Source organism: Trichoplusia ni, chromosome 13 (assembly GCF_003590095.1).
Source record: "Trichoplusia ni isolate ovarian cell line Hi5 chromosome 13, tn1, whole genome shotgun sequence".
In the NCBI taxonomy this organism is placed as follows: domain Eukaryota; kingdom Metazoa; phylum Arthropoda; class Insecta; order Lepidoptera; family Noctuidae; genus Trichoplusia; species Trichoplusia ni.
Genome location: NC_039490.1, coordinates 9,740,772 through 9,762,667, shown reverse-complemented (window position 1 = coordinate 9,762,667; position 21,896 = coordinate 9,740,772). Strand labels below are relative to the sequence as shown.

At 38.8% G+C, this 21,896-nt stretch overlaps 2 protein-coding genes across 15 annotated transcripts in view; one reads left to right on the top strand and one right to left on the bottom strand.

Moving 5' to 3' along the window:
- The window catches only part of LOC113499964 (mucin-17-like), a 63,383-nt gene extending 48,953 nt beyond the window's left edge, over window positions 1-14,430 (top strand). For 3 of the 14 annotated variants that reach the window (XM_026880579.1, XM_026880578.1, XM_026880580.1), the window contains 19 exons: window positions 47-699; window positions 1,221-1,508; window positions 1,748-1,945; window positions 2,325-2,606; window positions 2,896-3,192; window positions 3,494-3,766; window positions 4,109-4,312; window positions 4,482-4,820; window positions 5,149-5,388; window positions 5,550-6,313; window positions 6,932-8,119; window positions 8,579-9,044; window positions 9,415-10,041; window positions 10,338-11,282; window positions 11,710-11,931; window positions 12,164-12,445; window positions 12,859-13,131; window positions 13,469-13,771; window positions 14,086-14,430. In XM_026880579.1, the coding sequence (XP_026736380.1) occupies window positions 47-699; window positions 1,221-1,508; window positions 1,748-1,945; window positions 2,325-2,606; window positions 2,896-3,192; window positions 3,494-3,766; window positions 4,109-4,312; window positions 4,482-4,820; window positions 5,149-5,388; window positions 5,550-6,313; window positions 6,932-8,119; window positions 8,579-9,044; window positions 9,415-10,041; window positions 10,338-11,282; window positions 11,710-11,931; window positions 12,164-12,445; window positions 12,859-13,131; window positions 13,469-13,771; window positions 14,086-14,139 (7,898 nt within the window). In that variant the 3' untranslated portion in view covers window positions 14,140-14,430. Of the gene's footprint in view, window positions 1-46; window positions 700-1,220; window positions 1,509-1,747; window positions 1,946-2,324; window positions 2,607-2,895; window positions 3,193-3,493; window positions 3,767-4,108; window positions 4,313-4,481; window positions 4,821-5,148; window positions 5,389-5,549; window positions 6,905-6,931; window positions 8,120-8,578; window positions 9,045-9,414; window positions 10,042-10,337; window positions 11,283-11,709; window positions 11,932-12,163; window positions 12,446-12,858; window positions 13,132-13,468; window positions 13,772-14,085 lie in introns of all 14 variants that reach the window. The other 11 variants (XM_026880587.1, XM_026880582.1, XM_026880589.1 and 8 more) reach the window with 11 other exon arrangements.
- Window positions 14,431-15,355: 925 nt separating this feature from the next.
- LOC113500243 lies at window positions 15,356-17,010 on the bottom strand. The gene is made up of 2 exons (XM_026880949.1): window positions 16,393-17,010; window positions 15,356-16,179 (listed from the first exon to the last, which is right to left on the bottom strand). Exons 1-2 carry the CDS (start codon window positions 16,697-16,699, stop codon window positions 15,356-15,358), a joined length of 1,131 nt encoding a protein of 376 aa, XP_026736750.1. The 5' UTR covers window positions 16,700-17,010.
- Between the last annotated feature and the right edge of the window lie 4,886 nt (window positions 17,011-21,896).

Here is a 21,896-nt window from a genome sequence, read left to right as displayed (position 1 = left end):
GATACTACAACTGGAGTTTCCACATCCCCTGAAGACTTGACAACTGTTACTGATGATGGTTCTACAGTAGAAGTTTCCACAACTGTGACTTCTGATTCATCTACAACTGATGTTCCGACAACTCCAGAGGATTTAACTACTACAGCAGGGGAACAATCTACAACCTTTGGACCTACCACAACTGACTTTTTCACGACACCAACATCTACTCAGACATCGCCAACCACAACAACAACTACGAGTACTGAACCGTCTTCACCACCTCATTTATCTACAATACCTATTCAACCTCCTATCCCCGAGAAACCTACGGGTACTCAAGCTCCTACTACCACACCTGCAACTGTTGAAGAAACATCACCCTCTGGATCAACAACAGATGGACCAAGTACAACTGAAACGGGGTCGACAAACGTTGATTTTACAACTGGAGATTATAGTTCTACCCTTTCACCAACCATCGCACCTGCTACAGAACCATCTACTACGGACTATCCAACTGAAGATACCACTGTAGCAGATACAACTGAGGTTGATACTACAATTGTACCAACAACAGAAGCGTACGATCCTTGTCCGCCGGGAGTCGTCGGTAACGTGCCCCATCCGACTTTGTGCCATTCGTTTTACGCTTGCTTCAACGGTCAACCTTTGCAACTTTTCTGCCCAGAGGGACACGAATTTGATATCGATGTTGCGGTGAGTTTGACTAAACCATAGTTTTGTAAACGGTCCCATTGTTGACATGGGTTTATTTCTGTCGAAACCAGATTGAGTTAATGGATAACTGACAATCTTTTAGGTGAAAATACTGCGTCACCGTTTAGTCAAAAGAGTCAGGTACTGACTTGGGTTTGACTTGCATATCAAGATTTGTGAGTTTTTTAATGGTTTGTCTTTCCAGGTTTTCTTTTGAAACATTACTTCTCTTTTCATATTCTACTTCAAGTCATTAAGTACACTTCTTCTCTCATGTAATACTATTTAAGGCGTATTACAGAACTTAGTGTATAAGTTTTATTTCTATCTTTAAAACTATATCTATCTCTTTCTTCTCCTCCTACTATTTGCTTAATTTACTCAATTTTGTCTCATTACATCAGGTGATAAACTGTTCCGATTCAGAACAGGACTAATAACTTAGCAAGCATTTATACAAAACTAATTCATTACTCAATACAACCTACTTAAGGAATCTTATACTTACATTTCTTTTACAGAGATGCGTAGTCATTGCTGAGGGTGGTTGTACGTTGGGAACAACCACAGTTGCAGGCTCTACGACTGAGTCTTTTGAATTGACGACAGGATCCCAGGATTACACAGATGTGACTCTTGAACCTGTACCATCGACTACGGAACCTGTGACCTTACCTGACGTCTGTCCAGTTGGCATTTGGGGTAACATCCCTCACCCGACCTTGTGTAACTCATTCTACATGTGTGCAGCTGGAAATGCGTTGCAACTATTCTGTAGTGAAGGATTTGAATTCGATCCGGAAGTTAAGGTATGTAAAATATTGATGCCGCGGTTATATTAGCTGTTACTAGCAAAAGAACCGTTTTTGAAAATAAAACAGTCTAAAGAAGAAATCAAAGTAGAACTTACCTCTAGACAAAAACTTTATAAAGTTTCCTAAAAAATAACGTATGTTATAAAATCAGTCGTTTTTATTTAATCAGTTAATTGACTTAAACAATCCATAAAAAAATTAAACCTTTTCTACAACCATCCAAATCTTTTCAGGACTGTGTTCGTATAGCGGAAGGTGGTTGTACGTACAACTCCACGAGCACACCGACCCCAGACAGTGACATCTGTCCCCCGGGGACGTGGGGTATCGTACCGGACCCCAACTCTTGCAACTCATTCTACATGTGCGCAGGAGATGAAGCGCTTCCCTTGCAATGTAGTGAAGGATTCGAGTTTGATCCTGAGACTAGGGTATATTTAATTTTCCACAACTTTCACTCTTAAACTAAGCATAGCTTGTATGAATACTAGAATACTGATAAATATATTTCTATTTACATAAATCATATAGATAAACTACACCCAGATACAGAACAAATGATTGTGCTCATCACACAAACATTTGTCCTGGGTGGAAATTGAACCTCCAGTATAGCAGTCAAGGTCATTAACCACTAGACCTTCATCATCATCATCCACAGCCTTTATCCTCCCACTGCTGGACATAGAATAATATAATTGTCAAATGGTACAATTTTAAATTTGATAAGTTTATAGGCAACGACATTCAACTTTTACACACTAAGCCTTGCTGCTTTGAAGTAAATACTAAAATATTATTTAATTTTAGGAGTGCATCCTAATAGCTGAGGGAGGTTGCACATTAGGTGGTAGTACATCAACAACACAAGAAGATCTCCAATCGTCAACAGATCTGCAGACGACTACGGAGAGTGCAACAACAATATCAACCACTGCTACAACCCCAGAGATTGATATTGATCCTTGTCCGTCTTACGTTTGGGGTATAAGACCTCACCCGACTGAGTGCAATGCATTCTACATGTGTGCGGGTGGAAACGCTCAATTGTTATACTGTGGCGAAGAAATGGAGTTTGATCCTGAAACCAATGTGAGTAGTTTAAGACGAAGAGTATTTCAGTTAAAATAATACCTACTCGTAAAGACGAATCGAAGAATCCACAATAAAATCCGAAGAATACAAGATATATTATTATATATCATAAAGAAAGGAGAAGAAGGGTTTTATAAAACCATTTCTTTAATACAGCTTACAGCGACTAACGATGTCTCTTAATAAACCGCCATTTATTCCTAAGGTTTTAAAGAAAGTCATACTATATTAAAGCAAAAATAATGTGCCAAGTAAAAACACGTAATTACATCACCTTTTCTTTCAGACGTGCGTTGAAATAGCTGAAGGTGGTTGTACACTCGGTGCAACAACAACAACACCTGAAGTAACTACACCGGATACAACTGTCACGCAACCAACAACTACAACAACTGAAGCTGCAACAACTGAGTCTACAACTGAATCAATAACATCGACGACGGATGGATCATTGATTTGTCCTGTAGGTCTCTTTGGCAACGTACCGCACCCTGAAATATGCAACTCATACTACACCTGCATAAACGGCGTGCCTCTACAACTTTTCTGCGGCAGCGGCTTTGAATTTGATCCTGAGTTGAAGGTTGGTTTTGAGTTTATTATTGCGGTGACACTTCTTGAAAAAGGTTGTAACTTAGTAGTTAAGTTTTATAGTGTGAATTAAACTTTATGATACTTGCATACTAACCCTGACTGCTTCGTAGTTTGTGAATAATTTATACATACACTTTAAATTCTGTGTTTCTTTGAAAACTTTTTTAAGTATTTATATAATACTGAATACAATACTTTCATGGCAGGAACAATAAAATACAGTAAAACTTTGTATCAAAACAAGCACTTAAACTTAAAAACACTCGCCCCTAACACCATCACCTTTTCAGACTTGCGTACCAATAGTCGAGGGCGGTTGTACGCTGGGTCCAACTACACCTTCAAACACACCAACTGACATCACAACAACAGTTGATTACGAAACAACTCCGTCCACAACTTTATCAACTCCATCAACAACTGAGGAACCTAAGTTCTGTCCTCCAGGGTTTATTGGAACTATACCGCATCCAGAAATTTGTAATTCCTTCATCGTTTGCACCAATAACGATGAAATGCATTTGACTTGTAGTCATGGATTTGAATATGATTCCGCAGCGCAGGTAATTTGAAACAACTTTAATTTGACTTCTCCTGTAATAACTAAACAAAGAAGTGTTATTTGTACTAACGGCGCTAAGCTAAACAAAACGCTCAAAATTATTTATTATAAAGTTAAATCAAAAATTTATGTAATTTTCATACTTATCTAAATATCGGGGTAAAAACGTATAAATGAAATTCAAACCAATCCTCAGATTCTGTTTGATATTTTTAACAAAAGTTTATTTACTTTAAATACACACATTTCGAACCTTAATAGAGAATTCAACGGCTTACCTCTACAATGACTTTCACCTACTCACGTCACACGAAAGCGAATACAAATCCATTTTCTCATGTAGGACTGCGTGCTTATTGCTGAAGGAGGTTGCACCTACTCTACAACTACTACTGAAACACCAACAACACCTGCCCCGATATGTCCCAGTCACATATACGGCAACATACCTCACCCTACTGAATGCAATTTGTTCTACTTGTGCGTTGCTGGCACCGAATACTTGCTATCTTGTAGTTCTGGGTTCGAATTTGATCCAGAAACGAAGGTAAGGCTTAAAATCAAATGTAACTAACATGGACATTGTTAAACTTTTTCTTGTCGCTATTTTTCTAGTTTTTCACATTATCAACTCATTTGTTGAATGTTCTTATTAAACTTATACCCTAAAGACATTTAAAAACACAGCACGTAAATTCGATTTTGATCATTTACAGCGTTGTATCGAAATAGCAGAGGGAGGTTGCACGTACACTCAAAATCCAACCACAGCTGCAACTACTGTGGAAGACATAGACCCACCAGTTGAAGACTACATACCACCCACAACAGGAGAACCAATTACCATCCCATCAAGTACTGATGCAACTTCGGTAACTGAACCAGATAATGGTTCAACTGAATCTTCGACAGAAGTTGATGACTTTGAGTGCCCAGAAGGCGTGTTTGGAAATGTCGCTCACCCAAGCAAGTGTGATTCGTACTACGTTTGTTCTGCTGGCAGTCCAATGCTGGCGACTTGTAGCGAAGGATATGAATTCGATCCAGAGACCAGCGTAAGTTGATTCCTTATTATATTAAATAAACTTCCTTGTGAGAAAAGATATAGTAATAATATATTGATGTAGTTTTTAAACAGCTATAGATATAATAGCTAGCTATATAGATTAAATACATTTCTTTTGAATAATTCATCGATATGGAAAAATCAGAACTGAACGTCGTCATTTCGGTGTGTCTAATAAGTGTCTGATATAAGTTATTTTTATCGCTCAAACTGCTGGAACGATTACGATGAAATTCAGTATGGAGCCTTTTAGTTTGAGAGTTTATTCATTCAACTTACTGCTCAGGAATGTTTAACTAATAACAAATTAATTTCAGGTCTGTGTTGAAATTGCGGTCGGTGGATGCACTCTTGGAACAACATTAGGACCCGTTGCAACTGAGACTACAACCGAATTTGCAACTACAGTACCAACAACTCCTGCACCCATTTGTCCTCCTGGTGTCTTTGGTCATGTCCCTCACCCAGAGTTATGCAACGAGTTCTTCTTATGCGCTGGAGGTAGCCCGCTACCATTGACATGCCCAGACGGATTTGAATTTGACGTTAATACGAAGGTAAGTAGTTTTTCATTAAACTTTTTTGTTACTTTGAATGTGATTTTAATAAAAACTTCAATAATGTGCTTTAGTATACTACCAATTTATCGTAAAAACGCAAAATGAAGTTAAGCTTAAGATAAAACACTAATTTTATAACTTGTGTCGTTTATTTTTAGCGTTGTGAAGAAATTGCTGAAGGTGGATGCACATACAATAAACTTTCAACTACCTCCATCCCAACTACGGAGGTATCTACTGAAACATCGTCTGAGTACTTGACTTCAACAGAGAGTTCGTCCGAGCTAACCTCTGAATCATCAGAAAGTACTTCTTCAGAAACATCATCTGAAACGTCAAGTTCAACTGAAAGCTCATGGGAAACGTCCTCGTCCGAGTCATCTTCTGAGTCGCCCCCAAGTTCTACAGACAGTTCTTCTGATTCAACATCTTATCCGACAGAAGAATCAACAACAATTGAACAAGCTACCGAAGAATCTACTCAAGAGTCAGTTTCAATAGACTCTACTACTGAAGAATCTGGATTAGAATCAACCACCGAAGGGTCTGGATTAGGAGAGTCCACTACTGAAGGGTCTGGATTGGGAGAGTCTACAACCGAAGGGTCCGGATCAGGAGAGTCTACAACCGAAGGGTCCGGATTGGGTGAATCCACAACTGAAGGGTCTGGACTTGAATCTACAACTGCAGGGTCTGGATTGGGAGAGTCTACGACCGAAGGGTCCGGATTAGAATCAACCACCGAAGGGTCCGTATTAGGAGAGTCTACAACCGAAGGGTCCGGATTGGGTGAATCCACAACTGAAGGGTCTGCACTGGAATCTACAACTGCAGGGTCTGGATTGGGAGAGTCTACAACAGAAGGGTCCGGATTAGATTCAACCACCGAAGGGTCTGGATTGGGAGAATTTACAACCGAAGGGTCTGGATTGGGAGAGTCTACAACCGAAGGGTCTGGATTGGGAGAGTCTACAACCGAAGGGTCCGGATTAGAATCTACTACTGAAGGGTCTGGATTAGAGTCTACAACCGAAGGGTCCGGATTAGAATCTACTACTGAAGGGTCTGGATTAGAGTCTACAACCGAAGGGTCCGGATTAGAATCTACTACTGAAGGGTCCGGATTAGAATCTACAACTGAAGGGTCCGGATTGGAATCTACTACTGAAGGATCTGGATTGGGAGAGTCTACAACCGAAGGGTCCGGATTAGGAGAGTCAACAACCGAAGGGTCTGGATTAGAATCTACAACTGAAGGGTCTGGATTAGAGTCTACAACCGAAGGGTCTGGAGTAGAGTCAACCACCGAAGGGTCCGGATTGGAATCTACTACTGAAGGATCTGGATTGGGAGAGTCTACAACCGAAGGGTCTGGATCAGGAGAGTCTACAACCGATTGGTCTGGATTAGAGTCTACAACCGAAGGGTCTGGATTAGGAGAGTCTACAACAGAAGGGTCTGGAGTAGAGTCAACCACCGAAGGGTCCGGATTGGGTGAATCCACAACTGAAGGGTCCGGATTAGATTCAACCACCGAAGGGTCCGGATCAGGAGAGTCTACAACCGAAGGGTCCGGATTGGAGTCTGCTACTGAAGGGTCTGGATTGGGAGAGTCTACAACAGAAGGGTCTGGATTAGATTCAACCACTGAAGGGTCTGGATTGGGAGAATTTACAACCGAAGGGTCCGGATCAGGAGAGTCTACAACCGAAGGGTCTGGATTAGAGTCTACAACCGAAGGGTCCGGATTAGAATCTACTACTGAAGGGTCTGGACTTGAATCTACAACTGCAGGGTCTGGATTGGGAGAGTCCACAACAGAAGGGTCCGGATTAGATTCAACCACCGAAGGGTCTGGATTGGGAGAATTTACAACCGAAGGGTCTGGATTGGGAGAGTCTACAACCGAAGGGTCCGGATTAGAATCTACTACTGAAGGGTCTGGATTAGAGTCTACAACCGAAGGGTCCGGATTAGAATCTACTACTGAAGGGTCTGGATTAGAGTCTACAACCGAAGGGTCCGGATTAGAATCTACTACTGAAGGGTCCGGATTAGAATCTACTACTGAAGGGTCCGGATTGGAATCTACCACTGAAGGATCTGGATTGGGAGAGTCTACAACCGAAGGGTCCGGATTAGTGTCTACTACTGAAGGGTCTGGATTGGGAGAGTCCACAACCGAAGGTTCCGGATTAGAATCAACCACCAAAGGGTCTGGATTGGGAGAATTTACAACCGAAGGGTCTGGATTCGGAGAGTCTACAACCGAAGGGTCTGGATTAGAGTCAACCACCGAAGGGTCCGGATCAGGAGAGTCTACGACCGAAGGGTCCGGGTTGGAGTCTACTACTGAAGGGTCTGGATTGGGAGAGTCTACAACCGACGGGTCGGGATTAGAGTCTACTACTGAAGGGTCTGGATTGGGAGAGTCTACAACCGACGGGTCGGGATTAGAGTCTACTACTGAAGGGTCCGGATCAGGAGAGTCTACAACAGAAGGGTCCGGATTGGAGTCTACTACTGAAGGGTCTGGATTGGGAGAGTCTACAACCGACGGGTCGGGATTAGAGTCTACTACTGAAGGCTTCGGATTGGAGTCTACCACTGAAGGGTCTGGATTGGAATCTACAACCGAGGGATCCGGATCAGGTGAATCTACAACTGAAGGTTCCGGATTAGAATCAACCACCGAAGGGTCCGGATCAGGAGAGTTTACAACCGAAGGGTCTGGATTGGGATTGTCTACAACCGAGGGGTCTGGATTAGAGTCTACAACTGAAGGGTCTGGATTGGGAGAATTTACAACCGAAGGGTCTGGATCAGGAGAGTCTACAACCGAAGGGTCTGGATTAGAGTCTACAACCGAAGGGTCCGGATTAGGAGAGTCTACAACCGAAGGGTCTGGAGTAGAGTCAACCACCGAAGGGTCCGGATTGGATGAATCCACAACTGAAGGGTCCGGATTAGAATCTACAACTGAAGGGTCCGGATCAGGAGAGTCTACGACCGAAGGGTCTGGATGGGAGTCTACTACTGAAGGGTCTGGATTAGGAGAGTCTACAACCGACGGGTCGGGATTAGAGTCTACTACTGAAGGTTCTGGATTGGGAGAGTCTACAACCGACGGGTCGGGATTAGAGTCTACTACAGAAGGGTCTGGATTGGGAGAGTCTACGACCGAAGGGTCCGGATTAGAATCAACCACCGAAGGGTCTGGATTGGGATTGTCTACAACCGAAGGGTCTGGATTAGAGTCTACAACTGAAGGATCTGGATTGGGAGAGTCCACAACCGAAGGGTCCGGATTAGAGTCTACAACCGAAGGATCTGGATTGGAATCTACAACCGAGGGATCCGGATCAGGTGAATCTACTACTGAAGGGTCTGGATTAGTATCAACCACCGAGGGGTCTGGATCAGGAGAGTCTACAACCGATTGGTCCGGATTGGAGTCTACAACTGAAGGGTCCGGATCAGATGCTACTACTTTAGAACCAGAGGATGCCACCTCACCGCCACCAATTTGTCCTCCGAACGAGTTCGGACATGTCGCACACCCTGACAGGTGCGACGCGTTCTACATGTGTGCGGGCGGTGACGCTTTCCTCCTTACTTGTGGAAATGGGTTGGAGTTTGATCCTGAAGTGAAGGTTGGTAATTGTACACACATTTTATAGTATTCTAGCTGTTTCCTGGGAATTTATTTATGTGGATATTATTCTTTTGCTGCCAGATGAGATATCCAAATAAATTGCGTGATGTAAAAGACAACTTTGTTCCAAATTTGATACTTGTTAGGTGATAAACAAGAAAAACTATCTTTTGATCTATATTAAATAATAAAAAAAAATCCTTTCTATCGTCGAGTTTTGCAGGCTATTTAACTTAAATCGAACTCTAAAAATACTCGTATATACAAATTCTGAATGCGCAACAACTGAACCCTTATGTTCTGACGTTTCTTGGCTATGCATTTCAGTCTTGTGATTTTATTAATTTAAATTTTAATTTCTTCGACAGGCTTGTGTACCAATAGAAGAAGGTGGTTGCACGCGTCCGACGTACCCAACAACCACAGGAATACCAGTCATAATTACAACACCAATGGAAGTTTCAACTGAGTCTTCATCTTCTGAACCAACGACTTCTGAATCAACTTCATCAGAATCGACTTCAACGTCTTCGGACACAACTTCCTCTTCAACTGAAAGTACGACTTCAAGTTCTTCTTCAGAGGACACTTCAAGTTCAACCGATTCATCTTCACAAACCACTTCGGGTTCAACCGAATCGTCGCCAGAAATTTCAACTGTACCAGATTATTCTGCAACCACAGAAGATGCAGGAGAAATAACTACACCATCGCCAACTACTTTGGAACCTACCCCGACGGAAACATCAACAATTGAACCTGCTACAACAGATGCGACCTCAACCTTGGAACCGTCAACAACTTTGGAACCAACAGAAACTGAACCAACCACAACCGAACCCGAACCAACAACTTCAGCACCATTTGCTTGTCCTCCAGGAGCTATTGGCACTTTCCCAAACCCGGATAAGTGCAATGAGTTCTATATGTGTGCCATGGGTGTACAACAAACGTTGACTTGCCCCGCTGGGTTTGAATATTATCATCCTTCTGGTGTAAGTATTAATTTTTTAGCAACTTTCGTCAGACTCCTACATACTTAAATGATAATGTGATGAATAATATGATGTCGGTTGACAACTTTCGATCTCTAGCGGAATCCTTAATCATGAGGTAAACCGGCCAGTCACTAGTCAGGCGATGCCCTTAAATACGCTTGAACAACTGCTCTAAAGTTAATTGTTATTTGGAATACTTCTAGTTCTTCTTCTTGCGTATTTTCATTTCTAAATAAAACTCAATATTTGCATTAAAACAGATAAAAATACTAATTAAAGCATTTATATTTAAGGGTTGCGTCGCAATAGCCGAGGGTGGTTGCACGCTCGGATCAAGTACAACGACAGACGCATTTGAAGTGGAAACAACGGAAGCAAGTGCTACTGAATCTTCAACAACCGATGAATCTTCAACACCTGAAGCAGCAACCACAGATGCAACTGCTACCGAAGCTTCTACAACTGATGAGTCTTCAACACCTGAAGCAGCAACCACAGATGCAACTGCTACCGAAGCTTCTACAACTGATGAGTCTTCAACATCTGAAGCAGCAACTACAGATGCAACTGCTACCGAAGCTTCTACAACTGATGAGTCTTCAACACCTGAAGCAGCAACCACAGATGCAATTGCTACCGAAGCTTCTACAACTGATGAGTCTTCAACATCTGAAGCAGCAACCACAGATGCAACTGCTACCGAAGATTCTACAACCGGTGAGTCTTCAACATCTGAATCAGCAACCACAGATGTAACTGCTACCGAAGCTTCTACAACCGATGAGTCTTCAACATCTGAATCAGCAACCACAGATGTAACTGCTACCGAAGCTTCTACAACCGATGAGTCTTCAACATCTGAATCAGCAACCACGGATGAAACAATCACTGAAGAATCTACAACATTTGAAATAGCAACAGATGCAACTACAACTGATGAATCTGTGATCACAACAGACGATTCTGCAACCGAGTCAGTTTCAACAACACCAGGTGAATCTACAACTAACGACGCGACGGAAGGCTTTTCGACAGAATCAACAACTTTGGCATCTTCGATAGAAGACTCGGAAAGTGATGAATATCCGGATAAACCGGGTTCATTACCTATTTGCCTCCCTGGTCAGACTGGTTTAGTTCCAGACCCAGAACATTGTAATGGGTACTACCACTGTTACGGTGATTTCGCTTTACAATTCTTCTGTAAGGAAAACGAGGAATTTGATCCGATTGAAAAGGTGAGATTATTTTTCTCTTCTCAATTTATTTTTTGCTTTATTTAGCTAGTAACATCTTTATTAAGTCAAGGATAGATTTAAATTATTTAAAATATACAAAGGGTTCAACTTTTTCGATCGTGATATCGGCAATAAGTATTCAATTTCTTATTGCTGGAGTCACCTTTTCAAACCCTAAAAGTCTTCAATCTCTTGAGAAAAAATAATACTTTTCATGTCACCAACTGTCTCATTTTAGTAGTCGAAAACCCTATAGAATAAATTTAAAGTATGAAATTCATCACATGGACAACTAGACTATACTACAGTAACACATTCGAAATTCAACGACAGAACAGCATTCAGATTTGTCCGCCCATGCTAGCTACCTTTAACAGCAACATCCGTAATGCTAATACATTTATAACAATTTCACACCATTTTTCAGGAATGTGTCGACATAGCACCTGGTGGGTGCACTCTGGGTGATAATCCTGCGCCTGTAGGACCTACGACAGAAGAGGGGGATATCATCCCAGCAGTTTGCCCTCCCGATGAGATAGGCTATGTAGCAGATCCAGAGAGCTGTGATGCATACTATCATTGCTCCGAGGGTTTCCCTTCGAAGATGTTCTGCGCTGATGGTTATGAATTTGATGAGGATAAGAAAGTAAGTTGAAGGTTCAATGGGTTTGCTTTTTGAGAGGTTTAAGAGTGTGTTAGAGTCGTCATCGACCTCCAGTCTAACTGAGTGCAGTTAAGTACAAGTGTTAAACAAGAGCGACTGTCTATAATTTGCAACGGCTGATGATTGGACTAAAATGATACTATTCGTATTTTTCCACAGTAATTGGGAATTATATCAAATATGTATTAATTAATCATCATATTCCTCTTCACAGATTTGCGTAGAAATAACTGAAGGCGGTTGCACGCATAGTGGTATCAAAACCACAGCCAATACAGACCCCACTATGTCTGTCACAACAGCATCCCCACAAACTTCGACTACTACAGCCAAACCCACAACTGCAGACCTCCTCACTACAACCACCGTCACTTGCTCTGATGGCGAGGAAACCATTGCTGACCCTGAAGAATGTGCTGTATACTATAGATGCACTGATGGGGCCGCAGTAAAATGGTACTGTAGGGATGGTGAAGAATTTGATCCCAAGACACAGGTGAATAATTATTATAATTATTTAGGATAAAGTATTGTCATTACGATTTTTGGGAATAATCTAATTGAGTATGATCATGATATTAAATTGTAACATTTGACGTTTAATCGCATCCTTCAGATCCGAAATTTTGATATACTATTGACCAAGGAAATAACAGTATTATTCGTAACCGTTTTATAATTATTTGTTGTTTACATCAAGTATTTTTTTTAACATTATTGATAAAAATAAAAATTTTTCAAACGCTTATTGTAGGCGCAAGCTATAAATGTTTTTTTTTTTTCTCTTCGATTCTATTCTAAACGGGAATCTGGGTAGGCAATTTGGTCATAACAGTTAACATCATAAAGTTTATATCCTTTCTTTCTATCCTGTATAAAAATTTCCATCTCAACATTAATTTTCCACAGGAATGCGTCAAAATATCTGAAGGTGGTTGTACATTAGGTGGAGTCCCATCCGCAACTCCTGAAGTTGTCACAACTCCAGAAACTACACCTGCAACTGAGGCACCTACAACTTTACAAGCAGAGGCTACAACTACAAAACCAATATGTCCGCCTGGTTTGACTGGATACATAGCTGATGAGCACGATTGCGATGTTTTCCACTTATGCATCATAACTGGGGAATCCTTTAGAATGGTCTGCGATAACGGCTTTGAATACAGCGAGGACGAGAGGGTAAAAATCCTTTATTTACTTATATACCTATGTGAAGGGAAGTTCGTGTGTTAACGCTTTCACGCAAAAACTACAAACCGATCATCATGAAACTTTTTATACATATTCTTGGAGGTATTAGAAGTAACATAGCATACTTCTTATTGAGAAAAGTATGCCAAAAAATTGTTACAACGCCATCTAGCGGTTCAGTTATGAAGTTCTAACCTAATTGTATTTTTTATGAAAATCCTCGCTACACAAGGATTTAACTCAATAATGCGGCAGTTGCTTTTTATTCATCCAAACGAAATTTTTGTACCACAGAAAATAATTACAAAATAACCTTATTTTCCAGGGTTGTGTACCAATCGCCGAGGGTGGATGCACATTCAACAAACAACAAAACGGCAACACACTCAACAGTGTACTAAACGAAACTAATCCAGAGATCACCAACGAGGATCGTATGAATAATGGAATGGGCATGGATGTGGCATTTGAGCATTTGATACCACACAGTTCAGAAGACATTTGTCCTCCAGAGTTGTACGGCAATGTGCCAGATCCAGATGACTGCGAGTCTTACTACTTCTGTGCTACTGGATCAGCGACTAAAATGGCTTGTGGAGATGGAATGGAATTTGACATTGGATCGAGGGTAAGACAGATTTGTATAAATCTTCTGGTGTCGGTAAGGCTGTGGTCGGCCGAAAGCGGTGGTGGGATGATTTTTATGGGCCCAGGATAGAGAATTGTAGATGGCTTTGGGAGATATCTTAGCCCAGCAGTGGGACATAGTATGCAGAAAGAAAAATGTTCTTGGTACCATGTCAAATAGTGGAGCTTCAATCACCATACCCTCAATCCATACTAGATAGTTTACGAATCCAGATTATCTTACGATTTTTTTCAAAGTACGTACTACAGGTATAGGGTCCACTTTTAAAAAAATACTTTATTTTCTTTTTCCAGTCATGCGCTCCGAAATCTGACAAGGGCTGCACAGCTAAACAGAGTGAAAAATAACTTGAGCGCCGACCTTCTTAACGACTGAACAAAACGACATCGGCTGGTGTTCAATAAATAATCTTATCGAAAACACATTTTAGAGCCGAACGCAATTATTTTTTGGAGTGGCACTAAAAGTACCAACTTTCAAAAATCATTTTTAAGATTATTTAACGAACACCCTGTATATAATTATTCCTTAGTAATGAAACTTTGAGATTTGCATTTAAAAAATATAAATGATGTTGTTTGAGAGTTGATTGTTGAGTGGAGAAGAAGTGAGAAGTCTGCTAAAGGAAGAATGAAAAAGGAGCTTATCAATCTTAAAAAAAATGCTGCATTATTTTCTTTTAGTAGGGCTGTCCATGTCACTGGATTATAAACTTTATTCTTTTAAAGATAAGAGTGATTTCAGCGTGAGGTGGCCTTAAGTCCTTCGAAATCTCGACGATTGTTCATTTAACAATCAATTTAAAATTAAAATTGTCAAACAAGAAAAATATATTCAAATAATTTTATTTACTCAAAAGAAATGACGATGTAATAAAAATTTGAAAAGTCGCACAAATATTATTTATGATAAATTATGAAAATTTGTATAGTATACATGTTATTTATAAAAAATTAAGTAAAAATATAAAAAAGTGCGAAAGAATGTAAATAAAAAGTTTCATGTTTTAATTTTGACATTTCATTTTGAAACACCCTTATTCAGGCAACATTTAGAGAGAATTTGCTTAAGGTTAACTCTGACACAATTTAAATAATGTGTGCGCACTTGGCTGTATGTGTATTATATTGTAGCTTTTCATTTGTGTGACAGTTACACACAAATGCAAGCTGTGTTAGTACAGAACGTCATTGTGTATTTACAGGGGCTACACACATAGAGATGCACACATAGGCATGTTTTAATAAGGTTTCTAACTAAAGGTAATAATATAAATCTGCTTAGTCCGTCAGACAGATTTCAAAAAATATTGAATACATATTTTATATTTTATCATTTCGTTAAAAAGAAACGACAATGGCACTTAAATATGGTAGAACGTGCTAAAAACATCACCAGTAAAAAGCGTACTGGTAAGTGACGTCACACGCGATCATTCGCGATAAATCACTGTCTCCCCTTAATTTTTTGTTTACGAGATAAGAGAAAAAATATGTATTCAATATTTTTTAGAAATCTGTCTCACGAACCAAACAGTGTTTTTGAAAAATACCCTGTTGTTTATTATTGGCAAATAATTGAAGTTGTGTACGACATTATTTCTTTGATGCTTTGAGCTGGATCTTGTAGTAACTGCAGTCTAAGTTTCATCGGGAACGGAATGTTGGTAAGCTTTTTAGTCACCAAATTTATAACTTCAACTTTCCCTTCAATTAAATTATTCAAGTACCGCAAAAGGGATTTTAAAAGTACATTTTCGATGCGTGATAACCTATCATAAACTTTTTTCAAAGCAAGCTTGAAAAATATTGAAAGTGGACAATCGTTTTTCTCAACGAACTTCGTATATTTTAATATGTTGATCAGATTTTCTGGTTTCAACATTCTGAATTCTGGAATATCCTCAAGGTCATTTTCTAAATGTTTATACAAATCCTTGCATTGCTGACAGACTTCATCGTGCTTAGATTTGTCAACTTCACGAAGTTTTCTTTCGTGTTTCTTGGTGCTTCGTTTTATACGGTGTAAGATTCCTATGGCACCATTAAGAACATCGAAATTTGCAAAACCATATTCTGGATTATCAGGATCTACTTCTATAAGTGTTTGTCTTAAATGAACATTTTCATTCACATTGTTTCTTGCACCGATTTGATCTTCATTTCTCAAACCTGATTCGCTGAAAGTAGTTATTTCAAAAAACTCACCGTTGTTATAATCTTTGCCTTCACCATTAAGAAATGTTTTATTTACATCTAAGTTCCCCGTTCTTCTGAATTTACTGTCTATAATTCGTTTATCTTTATCTATTGAAAACTTTCCTTCACTTCCATTTTTATTTAACCGTCGAATTTCAAATTTGTTTATTGGATTAATTTCATCTGGATCTAGGGAGTTATAACGAAAATTAGATATGATACCTGTATTCAAAATTAAAAACACATTTTTGAATTTTGCTTGTTTCAGATTTCGGTCTATCATGTTTGTTGCTAGTTTGTTTATGGACGTATCTATGGCTTCATTTAATACTGGAGTATCTTTTTGATCATTTAAAAATAATTTTAAGTCTGGAATATTGGTTTTAAATCCGTCAATTTCACCTGTATTCATAATAAGAAAAACGTTCTCTAGATTATCATTTGTTTCTTTAACATGCATTTCATTTTCAGTAGAAATACCATCATTCATGACATCATGATTTCGATTTAAAAGGTTGACTGCACTGTGTTTTTTCTTCAGAAAATCTGATCGAAACGAGATATCATTGTCCTCTGCAGTTACATTCGGGTTTTCAGCATTATCTTTGATTAATTCGAAATATTGTGCAGTACTATTTACAGATACTACTTCAATCGGATCATCGAATAATTTTGCTGTATCGTGTTCAGTACTTTCGTGTACTTGCATAGTTTTATCATTTACATGTACATCAGTTCCATTTTTAGTATCACTTTTATGTAGAAGTTTAGGAGGAACGTTAGATCTTCTTAGTATATCTGTAGTGTTGACTGAATCTGGTTCAGTTATATTAATGTTTTCGCTGCCATTAATGATTTTTGCAATATTGTCGATAAAAGTTAGGTTATGTATATCAGATTTATCTCCAATACGACGAGTGATCAGTGCTTTTGAAGTATTGTTTTTTGTACTGTTAGTTGTAGTAAGGACATCTGATTTTGAAAGATCTTTCTTGGTTTTTGTTACGTTTTGGTGAGTGGTATTCTGGCTGAATACCTATAAAAGGAATGATAGAAGTTAATATGATGAAATGTACTACTTACTAATAATTAGACTGACAAAGACAACAGCTAGAGTTGTTTTTAAATTACGTCAAGTTAGAGTTTCTTATACGGTTCAAAACTAAAAAACGAGGACTAGTAATGGTTAAAGAAGGCTTACACTATTTATAAAGATCGGATCTAGAAAGATGAGAACGGATTGCTGAGTGGTTGAGGTGACCACAAACCCACAGAGCGCGACGTGTCGCTGGGTCGATCTCTGTTTGTGCGATCCACGAACGCTTGTCCTGAGTCTGGGTGTCTTTGTGCATGTGACTTGAATATTTGTGAAACCTTCCGCGACACAAGAATCCTTAGGGAACTTGCTAAAAATGCAAATGAATACGTACCGTCACATCATCTTTCAAGTTAGTAGTATTATTTTCAAACAGACTCTTTTTAACAATTTTAGGAACTTCTTCAGTACCATTTACATGATCATGAGCCAAAGATGTATTATGAAGTATTGTATCTTTATGTAACTTATTAACTTCTTGAGATACCTCCTCGTTATGAACATGACTTACAATCGTTTCGTTTTCATCTTTCACGTCTATAACTTGTATCGTATTTTTTGGCGGTGCGTGATTTTTCATTTCGTCGTATTTTGGGATGACCTGTATTGGAATATTGAATAGAATCAATATTAGGTTCTTGATTTGTAAAGGGGGGGGGGGGGCAGTTTATCTCAGGGTCTACGAAAATATTTTACTAATAGAATGCTACGCTATTTATAAGGTCATTAGGTAATTATTAGGGTTCCGTACCCAAAGTACGTCAGTCTGTCTGTCTGTCCATCAACAAACTGTTATTCATGAATTTTGAGGGCTAGATCGTTTCTGTTGCAACAACAGATAGAAAATAATTAAAAATAAATAGCGGCCCGGTGCGCTTTCTGCGGCCGGGGGCCGAGTCGTGATCTCAAGGTACCCTAGCCCAGCCTAGTACGGAGTCCTCAATGACACCAGTCTGACTCGCAACTTACCATTTTTATTTTAATGGATATGTTCTCAAAAGCATCAAAATTAAATTTATACTAACCTCATAGGTATCAGCGGCTACTTGTACTACATCTTGGTGAACTAACTGTTGTATAGACGAAGGTACGTAAAGGAGCATTAGGAAAGTCACTGAAACAATAGCAAAAGTATAACTGATGAGCAAAGAAATTTTAACATTCAACAAATTATCTATCTTTGCTAATACTAGCTATTGCCCGCGACTTCGTCCGCGTGGTTAGAAGATATAAGTCATGATTTATATCTGCCCTGTTTTTTCCATATTTGCCATTGCATCTTCGCTCCTATTGGAGCATGGTGGTTTATAGCCTAAAACCTTTCTCGATGAATGGTCTATTAACTAAAAAAATTCAATTTGAAAGAGTAGTTCCTGAGAATAGCGCGTTTTTATTTGTTTGATGCATTGATTTAATTATTGTTTTTTGTATAAAACAATTTAGATTTAGATCTATTTGGACCTTTGCCGTTATGCTTACCTCTATTTTTCTATCCTTACATCTTTCCTGTCCATCCAAAGGTTGAAAAGACATAGCTATTAGCGATATATTATGATTGCCATGTAGGTACTATTACACTAATGTCGTTTTATGGTCTACTATAAAGAATATATTCTATTTTATTCCATTCAAAACAAAAAAAATACTTTAAATATACAATTTACTTACAGATTTTAGTTTTCCCAATCATAGTTTACCACCCGCGGTTATAATTAAAATAGTAATATTTTTAATATGCTTCACTAAAAAGTTCATCCAATTATTGTAAAACGAATTCATTTAGTGTGACAATTAGTATAATCAGTTTTCTAAACATGACTGTTAACCACTATTATATAATTATTTTGAACTAGCTGTTTCCTGCGGTTTCACCCGCTCATTACCCGATCTCGTGGTTATTTTATAGTGTTTGATTTCTTTGCCGCAATTTGTATATGTTTTCTCACCGCTTGAAATTTTTCGTAAAAGAAAACGCGGAAAAAATTGAATATTTCAAAACTAAAATTAGCCAAACTGGTTCAGCGATTCCCGAGTATTTCTTTTTTTTATAAACCACTCCCGCACTAAGGAATTTAATCCTTGTGTCGCGGGGGGTTTCACAAACATACAATTCACATGTACAAAGACACCCAGACTCAGAACAAGCATTCGTGGATCACGCGAGGATCGAACCCGCGACACGTCACGCACAGTGGGTTTGGCGTGATGACCTCAACCACTCGGCTATCCGTGCAGTCTCACCGTTTAGACCTTCCCTGGACTGCTACGAATATTTCAAGACTAAAATAAGCCAAATTGGTTCAGCGGTCCTCGAGTTTTAGCGAGACTAACGAAAAGCAATTCTTTTCTTTTTATATATAAAAATAAGAAATTCCATCTAATTTTTTCAAACGTTTCCAAACAGGTGGTCATATATTTTTGATTCTTTTGACATATGTATGTTTTGTTATGTTCGTTACGTATTCTGAAATGTAAACGCAACAAATATATGGCCGCAACAAGCATTGCTGAACGTCGATCTTTATTTTTAGTATTTATTTCGATAGTAGAAACAGAAATACATCCTTTCTTTAAATTTCAACATACGGCGAACAAACAGTCGAACCGCAGAAATAAACATTCATATCTTCTAACTACTTAGTAGGACTTGTATGTCATACGAAGATCGGGGAATTCTGCTATTTTACAATGGCCGATGAATAAAATTAATGGCAATTGGATGAAATTTGAAAGTATCTATACTCTTAAGCATTTTGTCAACACAATAATTGGAAATCTTCCAATTTTCAAATGGATTTTCCAATTGTTGTGTTGGAAAAATGTTAATCAGAATACGAAGAGTCCCTTTAATCTTATTTTCATTCATTCATTGACCATTGCAAAATAGCAAAATCGGGGCCCAGAGTGTCTACCACTATTTCTCAGTACTGTATTGAATTTTCAAGCTATAGCTATAGATATACATTTTAGAATTAATTTTAAGTAACCACTGTAAATGGCCTTCTAGGTATAGGCGTCCTCTCATATAGAGAAGGGATGAGCAACCAGAGCATACAACCAGCCTGTAACTGTCCCACTTCAGGCCTTTCATACAGAGAACGAGCATTGATCACCACGCTTGTGAGCTACCCCACGGTGGGGCGCCATTACCGAAGCTGATAATAACACCAGCCTGTAACTGTCACACTGCAGGCCTCTCATACAGAGATTGAGCATTGATCATCACAATTGCTAATTGCTAATGGTTGTTTTTATAAATAAAACACAAGGTTACAAACAAATTAGTTTCATGACTTGACAAAAAAAAATGCGGATTCAATCTTATCAATCTTAGATGATAGATCACAGATATCTTTATAATCATAATAAAGAAAAAATCGATTGATTTTTAATTGATAAAGCACTTTAGATCCAAATCAGTTTATAATCCAATTATTATATTTGTTTTGTTAATTTGATGAAGATATTAAATTGATTGACATCTACGAGATTTTTAATTGTTTTTTCTTGATAGAATTTCATCCGCATTGAACGAGGAAAAAATGTGTTTTGAATCTAGTAGGCAGGTATTTTGGCTACCGCACGTGCACTTAGGTGCAGGTAATTTTTTTTTGGTTTAGTAATATATCTGCCAGGCTAAAATAGGCTTGGGCAGGTCACGTCAGCCACATGGACAGCGATCGTTAGGCCAAAGTCGCCACACTATGGACGGCGTCGTCGTGGGCAACCTAGGAAGCGGTGACGAGACGACCTTAACGCTTACCGCGCAGGCTGGTTCCATGCGGCCTAGAATAGAGATCGTGTAAGTTTGTCCAGCCGTGGGACACAGTGGGCTAGATAAAAAAAAAGCAGACTTTAAAAGGGAATAAGATAGCTGGTTCACTGTATCGGTTTGTGGTAAACAGTAATAGTTTGTTTTTATCAACAGCCTTGGCACTGTAGGTTTTGTTAATGGCACCCCACCATGGGGCATTCCATAGGCTTATAGATAAAAAAGTAGTCTATTTTTTCATTTTCTTTTCCATTTTGTTACCAAAGATAATAAAGGAACTCTATTTTCATTGTTTCGGAAGGCACGTTCAACTGTGGGTCCCGGATGTTATTCCTACATCTTTGAAGAGTCGTCCCAGGTAGTCAGAAGCTTGAGAAGTCTGACAACCAGTCTAAGCAAGGGGTATCGTGTTGCCCAGGTAACTGGGTTGAGGAGGTGAGATAGGCAGTCGCTCAAAAAACTGGTACTTAGCCGAAACCGGTAGGACTGGTAGCCGACCCCAACATAGTTGGGAAAAGGCTAGGATCATGATTATTACTAAGGCATAGGTAATCTGATGCCAAAGCGGTATCTCTTAAACCGAGATACATAGACAGTTAGAATTTTCATAGATTTTGTATTTCTGTTGCCATTATAACAACAAATAAGTATCAATGTTAAGTGAATTAATTTCATTGGAAACTTATTAGTCTTCCTACCGATATGTTTTCTATAGCCCATGAATACGGAACCCATAGTGTCGCGAATCCGACTCGCACTTGACAAGTTAATTTTACTCGACTCATAAGTCTATTTATCAGATCAGTAAAATTTCTGAACTATTCCAGCCTTTTTAGAGTGAAAGAGTAACAAACATACTTACAACTCTTGACTTTATAATATTTGTGTAATTTTGTGTTTTTTGAGTTTTCTGATATTGAATATTAGTGAGGAAAAATAAATACAAAATGGTGCGGTATCGTTTATTAGTCAAAAGATAATCCAAGCGAAAGATATTCAATAGGTGTAAGGTTTTTAGTAGATAAGGATGTACACAAA

What these genes read in the sequence shown, in the direction of transcription:
- LOC113500243 (XM_026880949.1), bottom strand. Translation starts at nt 16,699, where the DNA reads ATGCAAGTACACGAAAGTACTGAACACGATACAGCAAAATTATTCGAT. An exon ending in TTTTCTTATTATGAATACAG is followed by an intron (nt 16,180 to 16,392) that starts GTGAAATTGACG and finishes ATAACTCCCTAG; the next exon opens with ATCCAGATGAAATTAATCCA.